The 19,555-nt window shown below is 42.6% G+C and overlaps 1 protein-coding gene and 1 long non-coding RNA gene across 2 annotated transcripts in view; one reads left to right on the forward strand and one right to left on the reverse strand.

The window, feature by feature from the left end:
- Nucleotides 1-11,673, reverse strand: part of CMTM6 (CKLF like MARVEL transmembrane domain containing 6) — a 28,621-nt gene extending 16,948 nt beyond the window's left edge. The window contains exon 1 of the mRNA XM_032784149.2: nucleotides 11,408-11,673. Within this exon, the coding sequence (XP_032640040.1) occupies nucleotides 11,408-11,524 (117 nt within the window). The 5' untranslated portion in view covers nucleotides 11,525-11,673. The remainder of the gene's footprint in view (nucleotides 1-11,407) is intronic.
- Nucleotides 11,674-11,775: 102 nt separating this feature from the next.
- Nucleotides 11,776-16,179, forward strand: LOC142046200 (uncharacterized). Its single transcript, XR_012655099.1, has 2 exons — nucleotides 11,776-11,870; nucleotides 15,885-16,179. It is a non-coding gene; the product is annotated as an uncharacterized LOC142046200 (long non-coding RNA).
- The last annotated feature ends 3,376 nt before the right edge of the window (nucleotides 16,180-19,555 follow it).

The following is a 19,555-nucleotide window of genomic DNA, read 5'->3' on the forward strand; positions in this document are numbered from 1 at the left end:
AGTCTGTAACAGTGAATGGGATTCTTCCATCCTAAGTGCAGGACTCTGCACTTGTCCTTGTTGAACTTCATCAGGTTTCTTTTGGCCCAATCCTCTAGTTTGTCTAGGTCCCTCTGTATCCTATCCCTACCCTCCAGCGTATCTACCACTCCTCCCAGTTTAGTGTCATCTGCAAACTTGCTGAGAGTGCAGTCCCTACTGTATTAAACCCAATGCTAATTACTTCCGACTACAAATCACTCTTGTGGGAAGGGGAAGATGGAAGGCTGCATATTTTAGATCTGAGAGTGCAGTCAGTAAGAAAAACAACTCAAAGAAAGAGCACCTTCGCTGTCTGATAGGATGCTAATTTAAGAGGCACAAACAAGTTTTAATTCCTGCCAATCCTGTGGACCTAACAGAGCTGGGGGAGAACAAACAAGATGTTATTCTGTTTCCAGTGTTAGCAACACATTTTTTAGCTGACAACACCAGAGGCAGAAAACATAAGTTGACTTGAAGACTCTGGCTTGGCATTGCAGAACTAGCAGGTAGAAAAATCAGAGTCCTGTGGCACCTTATAGACTAACAGACCTATTGGAGCATAAGCTTTCGTGGGTGAATGGGAAAGCTTATGCTCCAATAGGTCTGTTAGTCTATAAGGTGCCACAGGACTCCTTGTCGCTTTTTAGAAGTCCTTATTAATTACACTGTTGCTACGCCTGCATAATAGAACTAGATGGGTCAATTTCACTTCTAAGCTCAAGTATCAGTCTCACTAGACTCAGGCCTTGTCTACACTGCCAAGTTTTGTCACCAAAAACTGCCTTTTGGCGACAAAACAGCAAGAACGTACACACTACAATGGGACTTTTGTCGCAAAAAACGCTCAGCTTTGGCGACAAAATCTTCCATCCCTACTACAGACTTTTGTCTTTTCCCCTCCCTTTATTGTCAACAAAGAGCCAGTGTAGACACTGCTGTTTGTTTTGTTCACAGAAATGGCTTCTGCCAGTAACCCACAATGCCTGCCCTGATTGCTCTGCTCAGTGTTTTGATCTCTGCTGTCCTGGAGGAATGAGCCCCTCCCCTTTCAAAGCTTCGGGAGGTAGCTGTGTGCTGTTCCCTTTGGGGGAACTGTAGCAGAGTATTCACCTGCTCCTGCCTTAAAAGGCTTAAAACAGCCCGGGGAGAGGGCTGTGGCAGGGAAGGAAAAGCAGGGCTGATTGGGGAAAGCAGCCTCAGCTGGAGGCCACACCCCAATCAGGCAGAGGCTGGCTTAATGAGGGCCCAGATGGCCCTTACAAGAGGGCTGGGGCCAGAAGCCAGAGACACTATCTCTAGCTTTGAGAGGGAGGGACCTGGCTGCAGAGCTGAGAGAAGGTACCTGGAGTGGAGCAGGGCTGGGGGGAAGGCTAAGGGAGCTGGAGAGCTTCAGGCTGGAAACCCCCCAGGCTGTGGCCTAGTGGAAGGTCAGTTAGGTACTGGGGTTGCAATGTGGCAGCCCATGGGTAAGCAGAGGCAGCAGGTCCAAACCCCCCTTGCCTATGATGAGTGGCTTTTACACTGAAGTCTGCCCCAGTGAGCGGGGGCTAGATGGTGACATGGCAGTAGCCCATGACTGAGGTAAGGGGGGGTTAGAGGGTTGGGGATTCCCCTGGGTGAGGAGATCTTGAGACGGGGGGTGGGGAGCGTTGCCAGGGGGCAGCACCCCAAAGACAAGGGGAACTAGGTCCTAGGATGGACATGGGGGCCAGTAGCAGTGGGATAGTGGCCTGCAGAGGGCGCTCTGGAGGCTGGAAATGCTAATTCCCTGAGACGACCAGCAGGAGGTGCTGCAGCGGTGAGTTGTGCACTACAGGAACAAACAGAGTAAATCATTGGAATGCTCCTGTTCTGCCCAGCACTAGGAACACACAACTGTCAGAGCCCAAAGGCCTCTGGCCTAAGATGGCGTCCGGACGGACCTAAGATGGCGTCTGTATGGCCAATTGTCGGCCATCTTGGGATCACACTGGTACTATATGCAGCACCGTAGTGCTGTGTGCAACCTTAGAGGGCAGCGTGCAGATTCCCGCTCTTTTTGCCTGGTCACCTAGAGGTTAGGCTAGGACCGTGTGCAGTCTCCTGCCTTTCTGCCCAGCAACCCAGGGGTCAGGTTAGTACCGTGTGCATACTACCTAAGTGCCTTGTGCAAAGGGGCCCAATCTGCCCAATCGTAATACAGTTCAAAGGGTCGGATTAGGGTTGTGTGCAAACCTGTGCTAGTGTGCAGCTTCTAGCAGCTTCCAGTGTGTCGTGTGCAAAATCTGCCCACGTAGGGGGCAACAGTTCGGAACCTGGAGGGTGGGGGAGCTAGGGACCAATCAAATCACGCCAGGTGTAAAACAGTCCCTGGAATAAAACCATGCCTCAAGCCACAGTCTGTTGGGAGTGTCCGTTAACTGACTGAAGGACCTGATCAACCCTTCGGTTGGGGGTCTCCCCAGCTTATAGCCGGCTCGTGACGTGTGTTTTATTTCATTTCTTGGGTTTTGCCCATGTACTTATTTGATTTCTTGGGTTCTACCCACGCAATTATTATTTCTTGGGTTCTACCCATGGATTTATAATTTAGCAACGGTATTTTTTCTTCAGATTGTTACGGATTGCTTATCTATTTCCCCGGATCTGATACGCTTCTCGTGCCCGTTCTGCTGGTCAGCTGCGTCTGGAATATGGTACTTGTGTGCTAACCGTCTGTGCTAACTGTTTGTGCTAACTGTCTGTGCTTTGCCTAACTTCTCCCTTGCTTCTTCCCTTATTTGGTATACCACCATATGTATTGCTGTCTGTCATAAAGTTCTATGTATATGGTACCAAATTTGAGTTATTGAAAGATTGCTATTAAGTTCAATTTAATGTCTGTGATAATAATGTTTAGTTAAATGCGCATAATTCATTTAATTAGTGTATTTGTTTATCTTCAAGAAGTTGATTTTGGTGTTATTAGTTGTAAATAGTTTATCCTAGGATTGTGTATAGTTCTCATACTCATAGTGCTGCTAGTTGGCTATGAAGTATTCAGTTGTGTGTGCATGCATGTAAATAGCTTGTTTCTGTTAGTTGGTAGAAGTGCTCCTCCCCAGCCCCAGTTGTGTTTTTATCCCAGTCAATAAAAACCATTTCTTGTTTAAGTTTACCAGTTTGTCTGGTCTCGCGGTTTTTTCCTCACTAGATCAAAAGAACTTTACCGAACCCACCATTTCGGGTCCGGACAGCAACAGGCAGACTGCTGCTGCAGGGAGAGGGGGACAGACTGCCATTCCTCACAGCATGGAGAGCTCACAGACCTGCTCATGATGCTGCTCTTGGCAGCTAAGGGGGCTGTGGGAGAACTCGTGGGATGGAAGAGCTGATCGCTGCACACACTGCACTGTGGGATACATACCCACATTGCATTGCTCACACTGTCGATGGTGTCCCCAATGTGGACATGATCTGTCGACAGAGGGAGCAAGTGTGAACACCCTTTGTTGATTTTTGTTTTGTTGACTTTTGGGTGTCGACCTAAGTTTTGTAAACAAAACTTGGTAGTGCAGACAAGCCCTCAGACACACAAAAACCTTGGGAAAACCAGTATTCTCCAAAGCCTCCTCTACACTTAAGTTTTAACACTACCTATGCTGGCACAGTTAAACAGACAAACCCCACCCCTAGTGTACAAGCAGTTAAACCATATGAAAGTGCTTAGATTGATATAGTTTAGGCTATATCAATGCCAGGATTGCTTTACCAATATAATATTCCCATACTGGCAAAGCATTCCTAGCATGAATGCAGCTATACCAACAAAGTTATACTTGTCCTGGTATTGTACAGATGGGGATAGTTGTACTATCAGTAAACTTTTTTTTTTTTTTTCCAGTACAGGTGGTATCTACACCACAGACGTCTGCAGGCAGAGCTATGTCAGTCAGGGACTACACCTTCTCACACACCTGACTGAACAGCTATGCCAGCACAAGTCTGTCATGCAGACATGGCCTTAATCTAGTTCAGGAAAGTAAATAAGTTATACTGGTATAACCACATCCACACCAATGCTTTTACTGGCACAACTAGATTGGTAAGATATCACACAGACCACTAGAACAGTTACGCCAGTAAAACTTTAAGTTTAGAGCGAGCCTTAGAATCAGGGTTGTCATCTTCCCAGTTTATCCAAAGGTTTTGGTAATATCTCCATCTCCCCCTTTACATCTTTAAATAATCACTGGGTTTCACTTTCTGATTTTCATATAATAGCACAAGGCAGAAAAATATTTTAATTAAAAACACTTATATTGGGCAATTAGTTGCCAGTGTCCATTTAAAGAGTTGGAATTCAAAACAGCTACTTTTGACTGATTATTTTCTAGTTAATAGCTTGCACCAAGCTGCTGCACATGCTACACAGTGGGTCTTAGTCAAGGAAAATAACGTACAGCCTGAGTTTTTCTTTAATATGAATATTAGCAGCTCAGCACATGTGAACTATAAATTTCCCAATCTAAACCATGCCAGAGGGCAACATTTCAGACTAATATTCTATATTGAATACTCAACAGTATTAAATAGGATGAATCTTAAAGAGTGAAAAGAACTACAGCTAAGAAACAAAAACAATAAGGCCATTTCTCAGCACACTTCCTTTTTCTCCTGTAGTTGCTATAAAGCAGATTGCTTAGAAATCAATGTCTGCATAAAATAATGATTGTTATGGATTTCTCCAGAATATTTCAAATCCATTTTTTGAGGATGTATGGGGAGGTCCTTTTTTGCCCTTGCTTTTTAAATTAAATTAAAGCAAAGATGGAAAATACCCGTAATGGCTATTTCCTTAGTATAATGTTTATCACAATCATATTGAAAATATGAGTCACGTTTTCATTTTCATTCATAATTTCTGCTCTTTATCACCAGTGAAGAGTTTCAGTATGAATCACCTCTGCCACCTGCTGAAAAAGTAGAGCAGAAAAGAAGCAACATAACTGCTAGAAACCCACTTTGAACAGAGCTCAGAAACCCAAATAACCAGGACGCTATCTCTGGAGCAATGGTAGATGCTCCTCAGTTTGATCCAAAACCAAATGGCTCATGAATGTTTACTAACAGCCATCCTTTTGTCCCTCAAAATCATTCAGCTGCTTGCATGTTAATGAACATGCCACAGTTAAATTTAAAATCAGTGAAGAGGAAAGGTATCACTACGCAAATGACTTCCTTCAGGTAAAGAGGTTTTTCCTACGTGCAGGAATTTGACAACATATGTCAACCATGCTTTTCCTATTACATAAATTGGCAACTGTGTTTTTTTGTAACTACTTCTTCAATCTCAATATCTTAATAAAAGCTTTAGATGGAATTTATTTAAAAGAAAATGTACTGACCTTCCCGCGCCCCCCCCCCCCCAACTGAGTTCTTTATCTGGAATTATGAAGATGCTTAATTGCTCTGTTCTTAATTGGTATTTTCTTATGCATTTCTGTTAACTGTACTTATCTGCAACAATTAATCCAACATGCACCTAAAGCACTGTAGAAGATGCAGTTAACTACTCACTATGCTCTTTATGCTCCTTAAACTGTTGCAAGGAGAAAAACAAAAACACAAGAGTTGACTAGCAAAATGAAGGAAGAACTGACTTTAAATACACCTCTACCTCGACATAACGCAGTCCTTGGGAGCCAAAAATTTTACCGTGTTATAGGTGAACCCGTGTTATATTGAACTTGCTTTGATCCACCAGAGTGCGCAGCTCCACCCCCTAGAGCACTGCTTTACTGCATTATATCCAAATTCGTGTTATATCAGGTGGCATTATATCGAGGTAGCGGTGTAGTTTTTTTAACTGTATATTTTTCACTCTGTATATTCATAGTACTCTGTTAAAGCTATTTATACGTCAAATAATTATTTCTCACATTAACAGAGAGCCACCATCTGTCCTACATTATTATTTGTAGTGTGGTAGAGCCTAAAAATCCCAGTCAGAGTCCAGGGAGCTAGATACTATATAAACACAATATAGTATCAATAGGGAACAGGAGATTCCACGTTTCAGTTTCCTCAGAATCATTGTCAAGGGTCCCCTGCCTTTAAAACCCGCACAGGTCCAAACAGCTCTTTAGACGCTAACTGGGGTGGAAGTACCTCTGGAGGACAAATGTCTCTGCACTATACTTCCCTAGTTATCCACTCTCCCTGAGACCACAGCTCCTTAGGAAAAAAGTGCTGCGATGGGGTCCCTCCCAGACAAGCACAGAAAATCATCCTCAGGATTTTCAACCAGCAGTAATTTTTTGTGTGAATTAGCACTCTGAAATCTCTTAGACCCACGGCTAAACCACATGTAGAGAATGGCTGCTCCCTAGCTTCTCTCCCTTTCCAGAATTGCAGAGCCTTTACTGTGCAGAGTCTTCTGTACCAGAGGTTCTCAAATTGGGGGGGGGCTTGAGAAGCTGCTGGCAGCAGTGCTGCCTTCAGAGCTGGGCACCCAGCAAGCAGCCACCACATTCCCGCTGCCCAGCTACGAAGGCAATGCCGAGAGCAGCAGCACATAAGTAAGGGTGTCATGATATGTATTGCCTATACACTTAAATGGCTGTCTGAATCAATGCCTTACTGTTTTAAATACTTAGTGAGAGCTGCATGTTGATTTAAAAAAAAAAAATCAGTGTATATGTATGTGTGGCAGGAGGAGGGGTGTAAACTGCTACAGATATAAAGAAGGGGGGTGTGATCAAATAACTTTGAGAATCTCTGTTCTACACTGTCTAAAGACCACTAGGGAGAATGTAGCCAAGTTCTGTCCCTCCTCTACGATGCCAGTTTGCTACCCTGTGCGCTGCATAGCAGAGGGTACTGTGGTCAAAGAAGTATTGCAGCTCACTTTTAAACCATTATCCCCATGTTGTATGTCCAGAACCATCCACCTGATATTAACACCTTCCTTTATCACTTGAATGATAGTCACTTATTGATGCTAACATTACATACACTCTCAGTAGTTATGTATAATTCTATCATGTTTCTGGCATAGCCTTAATGTTAGATAGGTGTGAACATACAAAATAAAATTGTGAAAACAAAGGAAAGATAAACAAAGTGAAATACTTGCCTATGAAATTGTAACTGTTTAACCACTGTTGTCAAGAGCCTCAATTGTGGCATTTCCCCACTGAAACCTTCTGGTTTAAAATTGCATACAAGGGTTGATATTCAAAGGATTCTGCTGATTTCACAAGTCTTTAAAAGTAGGGTTGGTGCAGTGAATGAATAGTTCAGAAGCAAGAGCAGATCTTTAAGCTTAAATTAGAACTTTCCTTTTCAGTCTAGCATTATACACAGGTTTCTGCATGCAATACTTTTTCTTTTTAAATCCGCCACTTAATGACAAGTATTACTGCTTTAGATATTAATTTACAACCCTAGGTCTTGCCACGATGTGCCTTCTCCTTTCCAACTTTCTACAGAATTTGAACCAGTTTTGGATTGAAACTAAATTCCTTTGTATTAACCAAAATTAAAAGAACTCCATGCAAAACTCAAAAGTTCTTAATATCTCTTTGCCAGGTATATTTTTATGTGATACACAAGTGGTTTCAAAAAGAGGCTTCAGCAGCGGCAGTCAGCAATATGCTATCATTATCTGTCTCTAATAACTATAAGTCTTAAGTAAAGCGTTCCCTCTATCCTGAATATCATGCCATGATCTTAAAAACTGGAAAGTAGTTCTCTGCAGTTGGCTTTATAGTATTTTAGAGAATATTGTACCATACATATAATGGAATCAGATGATTTGCTCTATGTAACATCCTATTTAAAAAGCACCTTAGACAAGCGGTAGTTAGTTTGCAATTTTAAGATTGCAGTACTGAAGTTTTAATCACTGTTTTGCATATGATCTGTACAACAGCAGTCTCTAGCAACCCAACATGCTATTTACTATAAACAATATAGTAAGAGACAGTTGCTACCCCAAAGAGCTGAACAGACAACATAGACAAAAGAGTGGGAGGGGAATAAGAGACAGAGAGGTAATATGACCTGCCCAATGCAACACAGTAGGTCAATGGTAAAGCCAGGATTAGAACTCACTTCTCCCAACTCCCATTGCATTATCCATTAGACCACATTACAACAACAGATTGCAGAGATTACACTAACATATTTACCTGGATTTCCAAAATGAAAAAAACTATTTCATAAATAATTTTTAAGTAAAATGCAGCATTTATATGCCTTCCTTTAACAAGGGCATGTCAGTCATAGAAAGCTACCTGAATTTCACCCACAGCAATGTACAAGATTTTTAATCTGTGCCTGGACCAAGAACTCAAAGATTTGTACATTTTGGGAGAGAAGGAAGCAAGGTAGAACCTTGCGCAGATAAAAAAAAAAAAAATTGTATCCGCATCTGATCCACAAACATGGTCTGCAGATAATCCGCATCTGTGGCTATCCACAGATTTGCAGGGCTCTAAAGATTTAAAAAAAAAAAAAAAAAAAAAAAGTATCTCTGATGAGCTTAGCAGAAATCTGGCTTTGATTACCTACCCTTCTGGTGTCCCTACAGTGACAGGATAAGGCCATAAACTGCCAAAGCTTTAAAAACATATCGAGTTTGTGCCCACATGGGTCCAGCAGTCTTTTCTTGTCTTTGTTTATGAACAGCTCTAGTAGTTTCTCTCTTCCCCTAACCAGAAAAGCTGTTGCCCAAGAGGGATGCACCTGTAATTGTCTTTATGAAGGCACATGAGTAGTCTATATAAATTACTGGGATTATTTATATGAGCAAAGGTGTTTGCATGGCAGTAATACTCAACAGGCTCATTTTATCTAACAATAGATGTTTTATAACTAAAAAAATAAAACAAATCAAAGAAATTTACCTTCAAAAATATTTATATAAAGCAATTTAGGGCTTTGAGAATTGTTTAAAATAAATTTTTTAAAATGACTGTCATGTTTTAAAATATTATGATCCTCTTTTTGGCAGTGCCTGATTAATGGGCAGAAATCACCTGATGCTGTTGTGATTATGACATTTTAGAACTAAAACTAAAACCCACTTCGCTTTCAGGAAAACTAGTTGAGTCCCTTTCCCCTTTAGGTTTCACTGTCTTCTCTCAATCGAAACCATGCTGTGCTATTTTCATTTTTCTATATATATTAACCAGAAATTTGAGAGAGATTATTTATAACCTCCCCCATTTATGAATAAGGATCAAAAGATTACACAAAATATACATAAAAAGCCAGCAGAATAGGATCCCTTCCTTTGAAGACTTAGGATTCTTTTGACTTAGAGTGAACCACTATGTAACACTCCTACAGCTCACCACAATATAATGAGGTTCAACCAAGATTTTCTACCACCTACGTTAATGGAATGTAGCCTCTGGTACAGAATGTTAAGGCCTTCACATGAGTTCACACCCGTTTAATTTTAAGTTAAAATGCTAAAACCAGAAATAGCAGTGCCACAGTGGACTGCGAGCTCTGGATCCTGCTTATTATTTGAACCTACAAAACCAATTGAAATCACTTGCTAAATCTAGCACAAACTTCTAAACAGTCAGTGTCTGTGACTGTACTGTCCAAATAGATGTGCCGTACTGTGAAGATGTCTCCATAGTAATAATAGTTTGAGTCTGCAGAAACAATATTACAATGCCAGTTCACCAATATACTAGCATTTAAAAGTTGAAAATGTACTATTTAATATTACCAGGAGTTAAATATTTACCATTTGATTTAGACTAATTTTTTCAGTCTTTAAATTCAGTTAAGACTTTTTAGATCAAGCTAAATTTTCTCTGACTGAAGTAAATGGTGTCTCTTTGTCTACACTTAAAAGAAGTATCTGAACTAAGTTCTATTTTGTTTAGGAGTCTAGGAAATTGTTTTTAAGATTTATTTTTATTAGAGTAAGGTTTTGTCTTAACATGTTATTGGTCATTTTTATATACCACTGATATTTTGTGCAATGATAAATATAGCCTACAAAATTGAAATAAAAAGAGGTAGTAAAAGACAGCAGACAGAAAAAACAGAAAACTCACTAATGAAAAAGAAAAAAACATTAAATGTAGATAGTAACAACTACATTTACAACTTCATACTTATAGCAACAATATTCATTGCCAAAAAAACACATGCAACACAAGGAAGGGACAGCTGAAAATATTCAATTTTGCCCTCTCTTTTATTTAGACAGCTTAGTTTATCACAGAGAATTATAAACTTAACAAAACAGCCAGGATTTCTATGCCTCTAACATGAAGCAGATTTGTATAAACAGCCAAATAAAAGCCACCATAAAAACAAACTCTTCTTTTTAGTGGACTTGAAACAAATTATTTTTTTGAAAATCTACTAATCCTAGCTGAACATTCAGGTCCAAGCACACATGGAGAATGGTGTCAAGGCAGGAATAACAAAGGGCAGGGCAGTGGTGTGGAAAGAAGGAAGGAAGACTGTAAATGGGGTGGGGGAAAGTGACATTGTGCAAGACAACAGGTTAAGAAACACTGATTAAGGTCGTATGCAGTGTTGGTGTAACCTCTTGGTCTCAGGATATTAGAGAGAGAAGGTGAGTGAGGGGATATATTTTATTGGACCGATTTCCGCTGGTGAGAGACCAGGTTTCAAGCTTGCACAGCGCTCCTCTTTTCACTTCGGAGACCCGAGGAAGAGCCCTGTGTAAGATCGACAGCTGCTCTCTCACCAGCAGAAGCTGGCCTAATAAAAGATTACCGCCCCCATCTTGGGTTCCTTAATTAACGTTTGTTAACCCCTTATTTGCTGTGTGATCCTGCGCTGTACAGTCAAGTCAACAGAAGTGTCAACCCTACCGCCCGCAGCACAGCCCCCTCTACTCCAGACCCAGCCACGCCAAAGCACAGGGCAGGGTCCCAGGTAAACGTCGGGACAACAGCAAGGGTAGAGAGGAACCCCAGCAATGCCGGGCTGCGAAGGACCCTACAAGCACCTGCGCTGGGGCAGCACCAGGCTTTCCCCCGACATTTCCGCGGAGCTGCCGTCTGGCTTCACTGGAGAAACAAACAGCGCCCAGCACCCCCCGCGCCGGCAGCCGGGCAGGGCGGACAAGTCGCAGCTCCGCGCTCTGCCGCACACCGGCCCTGGCTGGCGGGAGCGGTAAACAGGGCCACGCCCGGGCCCAGAGCAGGGCCACCCCTCGCACCGCGCGCTTGGAGCGGGGCGGGCAGGCGAGGCCGCCGCGCCGCTCAGCCCGGGGCGAGAGGCTCGAGCCGCCCGGGACCACCCCGGCAGGGCTGCGACACCCCGAGTTTCTCGCCGCCAGGAGCCGGGACCGCTCCTCTCTGCCAGGCGCCCCCCCGCCCCGGGCAGAGCCGCGAGGCCCAGGTCCCGGCTCACTCACCACTTGCGCCCCTTTGAGCAGCAGGCGCTGGCGGCTGAGCCGGGTGACGGAGCACCCGCAGGCGGGGGGCTTGCTCTGCGGCTCGGTGGTCGGGCCGTACACTTTGCCGTTGTCCATGGCGGGCGGGCGAACCCCAAAGGCCGGGCTGCGGCCCACCGGGGCGCAGGAACTTCGCTCCGCAGCCGGGGAAAACGCGCGAATCACGCAACGCCTGGGTCCCGCTGCCTCCCGGAATTCCCCTCCCAGCTTCGGGGAAACCAGAGGCGGAGCCCGGCAGGCCCCTGCCCCTGCCACGCCCAGCGCTGAAGTCTACGCCCCGCCCGCTGTGCCCGCCTGTCGTGACCTGTGCTGAGGGGTATTTTCCCAGTGTGAGTTTTACATAGTGAGTTGTCGTAAACATACAGAAACAGGCAACATAAAATCCCTCCTGGGAAACTGTGCTAAATCGCTTCACCTGGAAGGGGTTAAGAAGCTCAAATAACCTAGTTGGCATCTGACCAGAAGGGCCAATAAGGAAGGAAGATACTTTCAACTATGGGGTGGTTGTTTGTAGCTCTCCTTGTTGTTTCCTCTCCAGAGGGAACGAAAGACCAGGCAGGTAAAACATCTCCTGAAAACCAACCTGAAATAATCCATCTAAAACAGTGGTTCCCAAACTTTAACAGCCTGTGAACCCCTTTCACTAAAATGTCAAGTCTCATGAACCCCCTCCTAAAAATGAATATTTCTAGGGATTTTGTCCTTTATCTGAGTATAAATTATAAAAGCAGTGATCTTGGACATATAAAATTTGTTTTTATGACATGCTTATTACACACTATTTCCTATTAATTATCACTACCATATTTTTATCACAGTATGAAAACAGCAACACTCTTCCAAGATCTCACTTTAGTAGCTTGTATCACTTTGAATAAGCCTGTTGTAAGATGAGGCTCCTATGTTTCATCAAGGAGTATCAGATGTGAAACAGCACGAAGGTATTTAAGAAGGCAACTCAAAGAGTTCCATCTACACAAGCATTCAGGTCTTGAGCAGTCCAGGCAAGCAACTAGTTCTTCATAATAATTTAAAAAACAACACTAGCTGCCTATTTAATTTTAAAAACAGCAAAAAATATCCACCTCCCTTTTCATTTCTTATAAGAAGTCTTGAAGTTTAAAGTTCTCAGTGTGATAGATATGCTTGCTTTGATCTGCTTAACTCTTGGAAGTCCAGGATATTAGAGAGAGAAGGTGGGTGAAGGGATATATTTTATTGGACCAATTTCCGCTGCGTTACCTGTGGGTAATCTCATCCATAAACACAAATTCAACTACCATCTCTAGGTGGCTCCATCCAAACAAATCTCAGCCAGGCTGTTTGATACCTTCCTCTTGACATCTAACCCTCAGCTCAAGCTCTACAAAGCTAAAACAGAACTCTTTAATCCACACCCCAACGCCAGCGTGATCACTGTGGGCAACAGTAGTATCTTGGTTGTCACTTAAATCAATAATCTGGGTATCATCTTGGACTCAGACCTCTCTCTAGGTTCTCACAACCACACTATAGCAAAATTCTGCAGATTCTTTCTCTATAACAGGGGTCTCAAAGTCCCAGCCCGCAGGCCATCTGCAGCACGAGAACCTCCCCATTGCAGCTAGTAGAGGAGAGATGCAGGCATACACTCTGCGGGCAATGTCTGCTGCAGGCACCGCCCCCCCACAGCTCCCATTGGCTGGGGGAGGACAGAGATATCATCATTAGTCACTAGGCAGAGTCAGCCATGGAGGCAGCATCACTTTTTTCCATAATGAATACAAACAAGTCAAAATACCAAACACAACTATCTGATGCACACCTTGAACAGTTGAAACATTCAGAATTGCAGGAGCCAGAGGCCAAACATCAGCAAACTGACAGAACTGAAGTGTTGCCAGGTGTCTGGCAAACACTAAAAACTCTCTGGCAGGTGAAGAATTGTATAAAGTTATATGACAGTTTTATTATTTCTAAGAAATTTTAAATAAAAAATACATATAAATATTTTCTTTTCTGAACACCATCTTCAGTGACATTATTGGCCCACTGGGAGGATTTGAGGACTGGCACTGGCCCTAAGGTAAATTGAATTAGAGATCCCTGCTCTATAACAGCTCTAGGATGTGGCCTTTCCTATCCGCTCACACCAGATACTCTCATCCAGGTTCTCATCATCTCACATCTCAGTTACAACATCTTTTTCTCTGGCTTTGACAAATGCAGTCTTATCCCTTTCACATACATTTGTATGCTGCTGCAAAAATCATTCTCCTAGTCCGTCACTTTGACCATGTTTCCCCTTGTTGCATCCCTCCACTAGCTCCCCCATCTGTCATATGAAATATGTAAGCTACCTGTTTTCACTTTCAAAGCCCGCCTCTCATTCAGTAAACAAAAGTCAACTCCCACCTTCACTTGGCCCATCATATCAGCTTGTCCACTTGTTAAATTTTCAGACAAGCACCTTCATGCTTTTTCCTTTGCTGCCTCTCACGTTTGTGAGGTGCATCCTGCAAACATTTGCCAAGCCACTTCATTGTTCTTCAAATTTCACCTAAAAACCTCTCCTTCACTGCGATGCCTACAAAAAAATTGACAATGGTTAGGCTGCTGGTGTGCTGTGACCACTGCCCATTGCACTGATCAGTGTTGTCTCAATGTTTCCTTGTACTTCTCTGTCTGTATTCATCTGTTGTCTCTTGCCTTATACTTAGATTGTAAGTTCTCTGGGGCAGGGACCATCTTTTTATTCTGTGTTTGTACAGCCCCTAGCCAAGTGGGGTCCTGATCCATTACTGGGACTCCTAAGCACTACAATACAAATAAGTATTAGGTGCTATCCAAGCAGAAAAGAAGGAATGACCCTTGCTCCAAGGAGCAAAACACACTAAAGCCATACAAGCGGAGGGGAGGACAAATGAGGAAACACAACATATGGAGAGCGAAAGCAAGCTGGAGAATGTCCCCATATTGGTTATATAAGGGCATATGAGGATAAACTACCCCACTTGGGCTGACTGTGGAATTTTAAAGCACATGTTGCTACCCTTTGAATGAAGGGCCTGTTCCAGTAAACGCTTATGCACTTACGTTTACATGCAAACATAGTTCTACCTAGAAGTCAATGGGGCTGGCAAACATTAAACAATAGTGCCCATCTCTTACATTGTGCTTTTCATCAATAGATCTCAAAGCACATTACAAAAGAGATAGGTCTCATTACCCCTCGTTTACAAATAGGGAAACAGACAGAGAGAGGTAAAGTGACTTACCCAAGGTCACCTAGCAGTCCAGCAGAGCCAGGACTAGAATCCAAGTCTCCTGAGTCCCAGTCCAATAAACTGGCTTCTAACTCATATATATAGTTACTTCTGAACCTAAGTAGCTGCAGGATGAGTGCCTAACTCCTGCAGCTAGCACCTGTGGCAGATTCATTAAGCTCATTTGATGACCAGGAATTAGAAAAAAATGAAGACCCATATTCTCCCAGTGCAAGCTATGACAAACATGATTCCCTGCTCCCCAATAAATTGGGTATATAATTATTACATCAAGCACCTGCTCAGGAGATGGATTCACAGTGTGCTGGATCATTTATTTGTTCCCTTGTATATTTAAAATTTGGTGGCAGGTTTCTATATAGAATGACTCATTGTTTTCGTTTTCCTTTTTCCCCCCGCAGGGCGATGAACATTTTTTCTTCCTTGCTTTTTGATAGAAAATCTTTTCTGGTGATTTGAACAAGTCTGTCTCTCACTCTTCTTGGTATGTTGGACAATGAAATAGAAAAGATCTGTTTCAATCTCTTCTCTTATAGTTGGATATGTAGTAGTAGGATTTTATGTTTGTATTTTGTATAACTTAAAATGAAGGATAAAGAATAATAAGATAATAATGTAGCCTGTATTAAATGTATTAATGTATTATTTGACCATATCCTACCAGCCACCCTTTTTGAATAACAGAAAGGAATGGTCTAATGTGCCATTGGTAGAGATGCATCAGCCAGAATCTGTGTCTGGGCTGATTTCAAGGCAGTAACAGACCTTTTAGGATCACCACTTTGTTGTAGGCTTAGCATTTTAAAATAAGTAAAAGAATGCAATGATTGTTTTTCTTTTGCATTGTAACTTGATGTGTTTTGTGTGTGAATGAGAAATGTGTGTTAAAAGATAAGTGTGAAGGCCATCACCGAACCAGATGTTCTAGGGAGGAACCGAAAACAGACGCAAGAGCATTGATGGCAGTGGCACCAATTTAGTGCAGTAGTGAAGACAAGCCCTTAGAAGGAGGGGCTGATTGAGTAGAAGTAGGAGTGGTTGATCCCCTTTTTTTTCCTGTTTGGCTCTTCTCTTGAATAATTCATGGAACTTAGAAAAGAAGTGATGATGGTACTGGACTGGACTGGAACTTTGAGCAGTTTGGGTTCTACTAAACTACCTTTTTGTTGCAGGCATGTAAATCCCCAGTGACTGCAATGTTGCGCTGAAATCCTTGAGCGTGTGGAGAGAGGAGTCCATATTCTCGCTGAAGAGCTTGGATCCATCAAGCACCTCTATTGGAACACCAGAGAACTTGAGCCAGGACACGCTCATGATCACAGCTGTGGCCATGTATCTGGAGGTTGTGTTGATGGCATCTAGGGCAGCTTGGAGGGAGCTTTTTGAGATTAACTGCCCATCCAAGATGGACTGACATTGCTCTCTTTGGACTTGTGGGAGGTAGTAAATAAAATGTGCAAATTTTGAGTATGTGGTAAAGTTGTATTTTGCCATCAAGGCCTTATAGTTGGCAATACAAAATTGAAGACCAGCTGACAAGTAGCTTGTTCAGCCCAGTAAATCCAGCCACTTGAATTCCTTGTTCATTGGAAGTCTAGATTGAGCCTGATGGCTTATTTTGTTGGCTACCTTCACCACTAGGGAATTAGGGCTGGGGTGGGAAAAGAAGTCTTACATTCTTTTTAGTGGAATGTAGTACTTCTTGTATGACTTTTTACAGGTGGGTAGAACTGAAGCTGGTGTTTGCCACAGGGTATGTGCAAGAGCTAGCAATGCCTCATTAACAGAGCAATCTTCCCTTGTGGATTGATATTCAAAATATCCACCTAAGAGAGTTATGACTCTTGGATTTCTTCTAATGGAGAGAGCTTACCAACTGCTTCATGATGTGCTTGAAGGTCTTGAAATCATCGGCACAGGAGGGCATTGGTGGTGTTACCCCCTTGTCCGGGGATGAAGACGACCAGACTGAAGGATGTAAGATCTCCTTGGGCTGAAGTCCTTGTTTCTCTTGTGTGACATCTGGTACCGAAGAAGTGTGCAGTAATGGGAGATGGTCAGTTGGTATCCATGAATGGTACAGTACCAGTTGGTGCTGGTAGTCCTTTCTTATCCTGTAGAACAGATCACAGAAATGGCCCCAAGGGTCCCAGTAATCCCACTGAGGAGAATTGGGGAAAGGTCATACTATCTTGGCCTACATTTGGTAGGTCCCTTAGATTGCTCTTCATTAGAGGGACTTATGGGAGTTTGACAGTACAGTACCAGGATGGATTTGTGTACAAAAATCTTCTGAGTCTGGTAAATCATCTCCTGAGCTAAGCTGGGGGGGAGGAACAAGTGGGGCGCTCAGGTGTCATCATCAGTACCAAAGGTTGAAGACTTAGATAAGTTTTAACTTGTAACTGTCTGGATGGTACTGGTGAGGGGGCTCTGATAGATCTCTGTAACAGTGGAGACTCAGGCTAATCAGAAACAACATCCTCTGAAGACAGAAATCTAGCAGGCAGCAGAGGGTTTTGATGGCCTAAGGTTGAGGCTTGGGTTGGTACTGGAAGTGGAAATGTTGAATGGTGGGATGGAGACTGCTGCAGTACTGAAGAGCTGCAGGGTCTTGTCTCACTTCAGAGATGAGTTAAGAGATCAGTACTGAGGCACATGGTAGCCTGTGTGTACCACAGTACAGTGAGGGATCAGATGGTTCTGCTCAGATAGATGGCTTTGGTGGCAGAGGGCTTGTTCATATGGGGTTTCTTACATGGTACCAACACCTGTACTGGACTCAGTTGGAGCACTAATTCTCTTGAATGAGTCTTATGGATTGACCTATCCCTTTTCTTCATTTCTCAGGTTTGGGAGATGTACTTTTTCTTTGAAGTCTGTCTCAGTGGCCACAGACAAAGCTGAAACAGGGACTAGAGGGGCCTGCAACATTGAGGCCAACATACATGGGTGAGAGGGGAGGAAGCAGACCCCTCTGGAACACGAGCACATTTAATTAAATAGGAGTTTTAGTCTAGTCCCCCCTGTCTTTTTTGGACCTGCCTTTGACCCTCTGACAGACTTTTCACCTTGAGGGGATGAGAGTCTCTCAAACAGTGCAGGCAACTAGAGTGCCCCTCACTGTGGGGAAACGACTTGTGGCAAGTCTAGCAGAGATTAAATCCTGAGGTTTTAGGCATAACAAATTGTGCCCCAGCCCTAATAAAGGTCCAAGAATAGGAGCTACCAAGCCTCAGCAAAATAAACAACAAAATAGATAATGGCTTTCATGAGGTGAAAGGAAGAAGCTGAATATAGCTAACAGCAGACGCTGTCTCGAGCCATCCGGGGTTGAGAAGGAATAAGCGGTAGCAAGCTTGTGCCTTCCTTTATCCCCTTATTCAGGGTATAAGGCATTACTCTGTGCAGGCACAGGCCCACGGATATTACTTCTCAGTTTGCTTTAGCATGCATTGGCACATGCATATATTTTGGGAGAGCACCCATAGGGACATGTACTCAAAAGAACAGTGAAGTAAGAATATGGATACTTGCCTGTGGCTCAGAGGTCACAACCAAAAGTAGGGAGTGTCTCTGAACCATACCTTGGTCCAAAGCCCTCCTTAGGAAGATCCAGGATATCTGTTTGGATAAGTATTGCTTGGAAATAAAGGGACCCTTTAGCTGATTCCCAGAATTTACAAGCAGCTTGTGAGACTTTCAGAAAAACATTGTCCCAATGAATCCTACAAGACTTGGAGAAGGTCAATGCACTAGCTAGTCCATTTGCCTGTTGCTGCAATAATATTCCTAGGGAGGAATTTGATAAAGGAATTTGATAAAGATAAATTTATGGTATACGTTTGTAAATGCTTGTACTGTGCTTAGAGCTACGGAAAAGTACATTTTTTAAAAGTGCTGTTTAAAACTTTCTAATTTTCTCCCTTCCACTAAAGATCCATTTTTTCCTATGAATCCTTCAGAGGGTCTAGTCCTCAACCTATACTCTCTCCATATCTTTCCTTATCTAGTACATATTCTTGTCTGCTGGACTGGAGACTTTTCAGGGTTGGGATTGTGGTGTAGCATTATATAAATAATTAATGGCTTTATTCATTCATACTGATGTTTAGTTGACTTTCTCCTGTATTAGATCAGTTTCCCCATTTATTATAGATAAATTGGAAATTATTTTATTACAGGTCTACAATTTATTGCAGTTACTGTATTTTTATGATTTCTAATAAATTACACAATAGTTCCCTCCCCCATAGTTTTCTCCATTGTCCTCCCCCACTGTTTTGATCCCTGCCTTACAGAGCTGATGGGTTTGTTGTTTGTGTACCATTATTATTGATAGTACATTTGTGGTGTCAGGTTTGCAAATTCATATTAAAATTATTCCAGAAAAAATGGTTTGGCTAAGCTTAACATGGACCTTTTTGACAGCTGAAACAGTAAGAGGAAATTAGACTCAAGGAGACATTCTACTCCCATTAATAGAATGATAAAATAGATTACTCTGAGTGGCAAGTGAGAGTGTTTAATCCCAGTTAGAGGACAATAGCCTCCAATCTCCTTTTTTTGTTATAGCTGCTTTATTGTTTTTAGTTACAGTTTTGTGAGGATTTTATTGTATGTTTAAACAGATGGTATCATACAACAGATACAGTTCATAGTGATTTGGCAACTGCCACTTTAAAAAGAACAAGTGTTTAAACTACTTATTTGCAATAGATTTTTGATGCATTTTTCCACAGAACACGGTCTTTATTTTCTCTAAAACATGAGGACAGAGCACACAGCATTCTTCTACTGCCTTTTCCTTTGTAGCGGATTTGTCCTTGATAAAGAGAAGCTA

This window comes from Chelonoidis abingdonii, chromosome 2 (genome assembly GCF_003597395.2).
Source record: "Chelonoidis abingdonii isolate Lonesome George chromosome 2, CheloAbing_2.0, whole genome shotgun sequence".
Classification (NCBI taxonomy): Eukaryota; Metazoa; Chordata; order Testudines; family Testudinidae; genus Chelonoidis; species Chelonoidis abingdonii.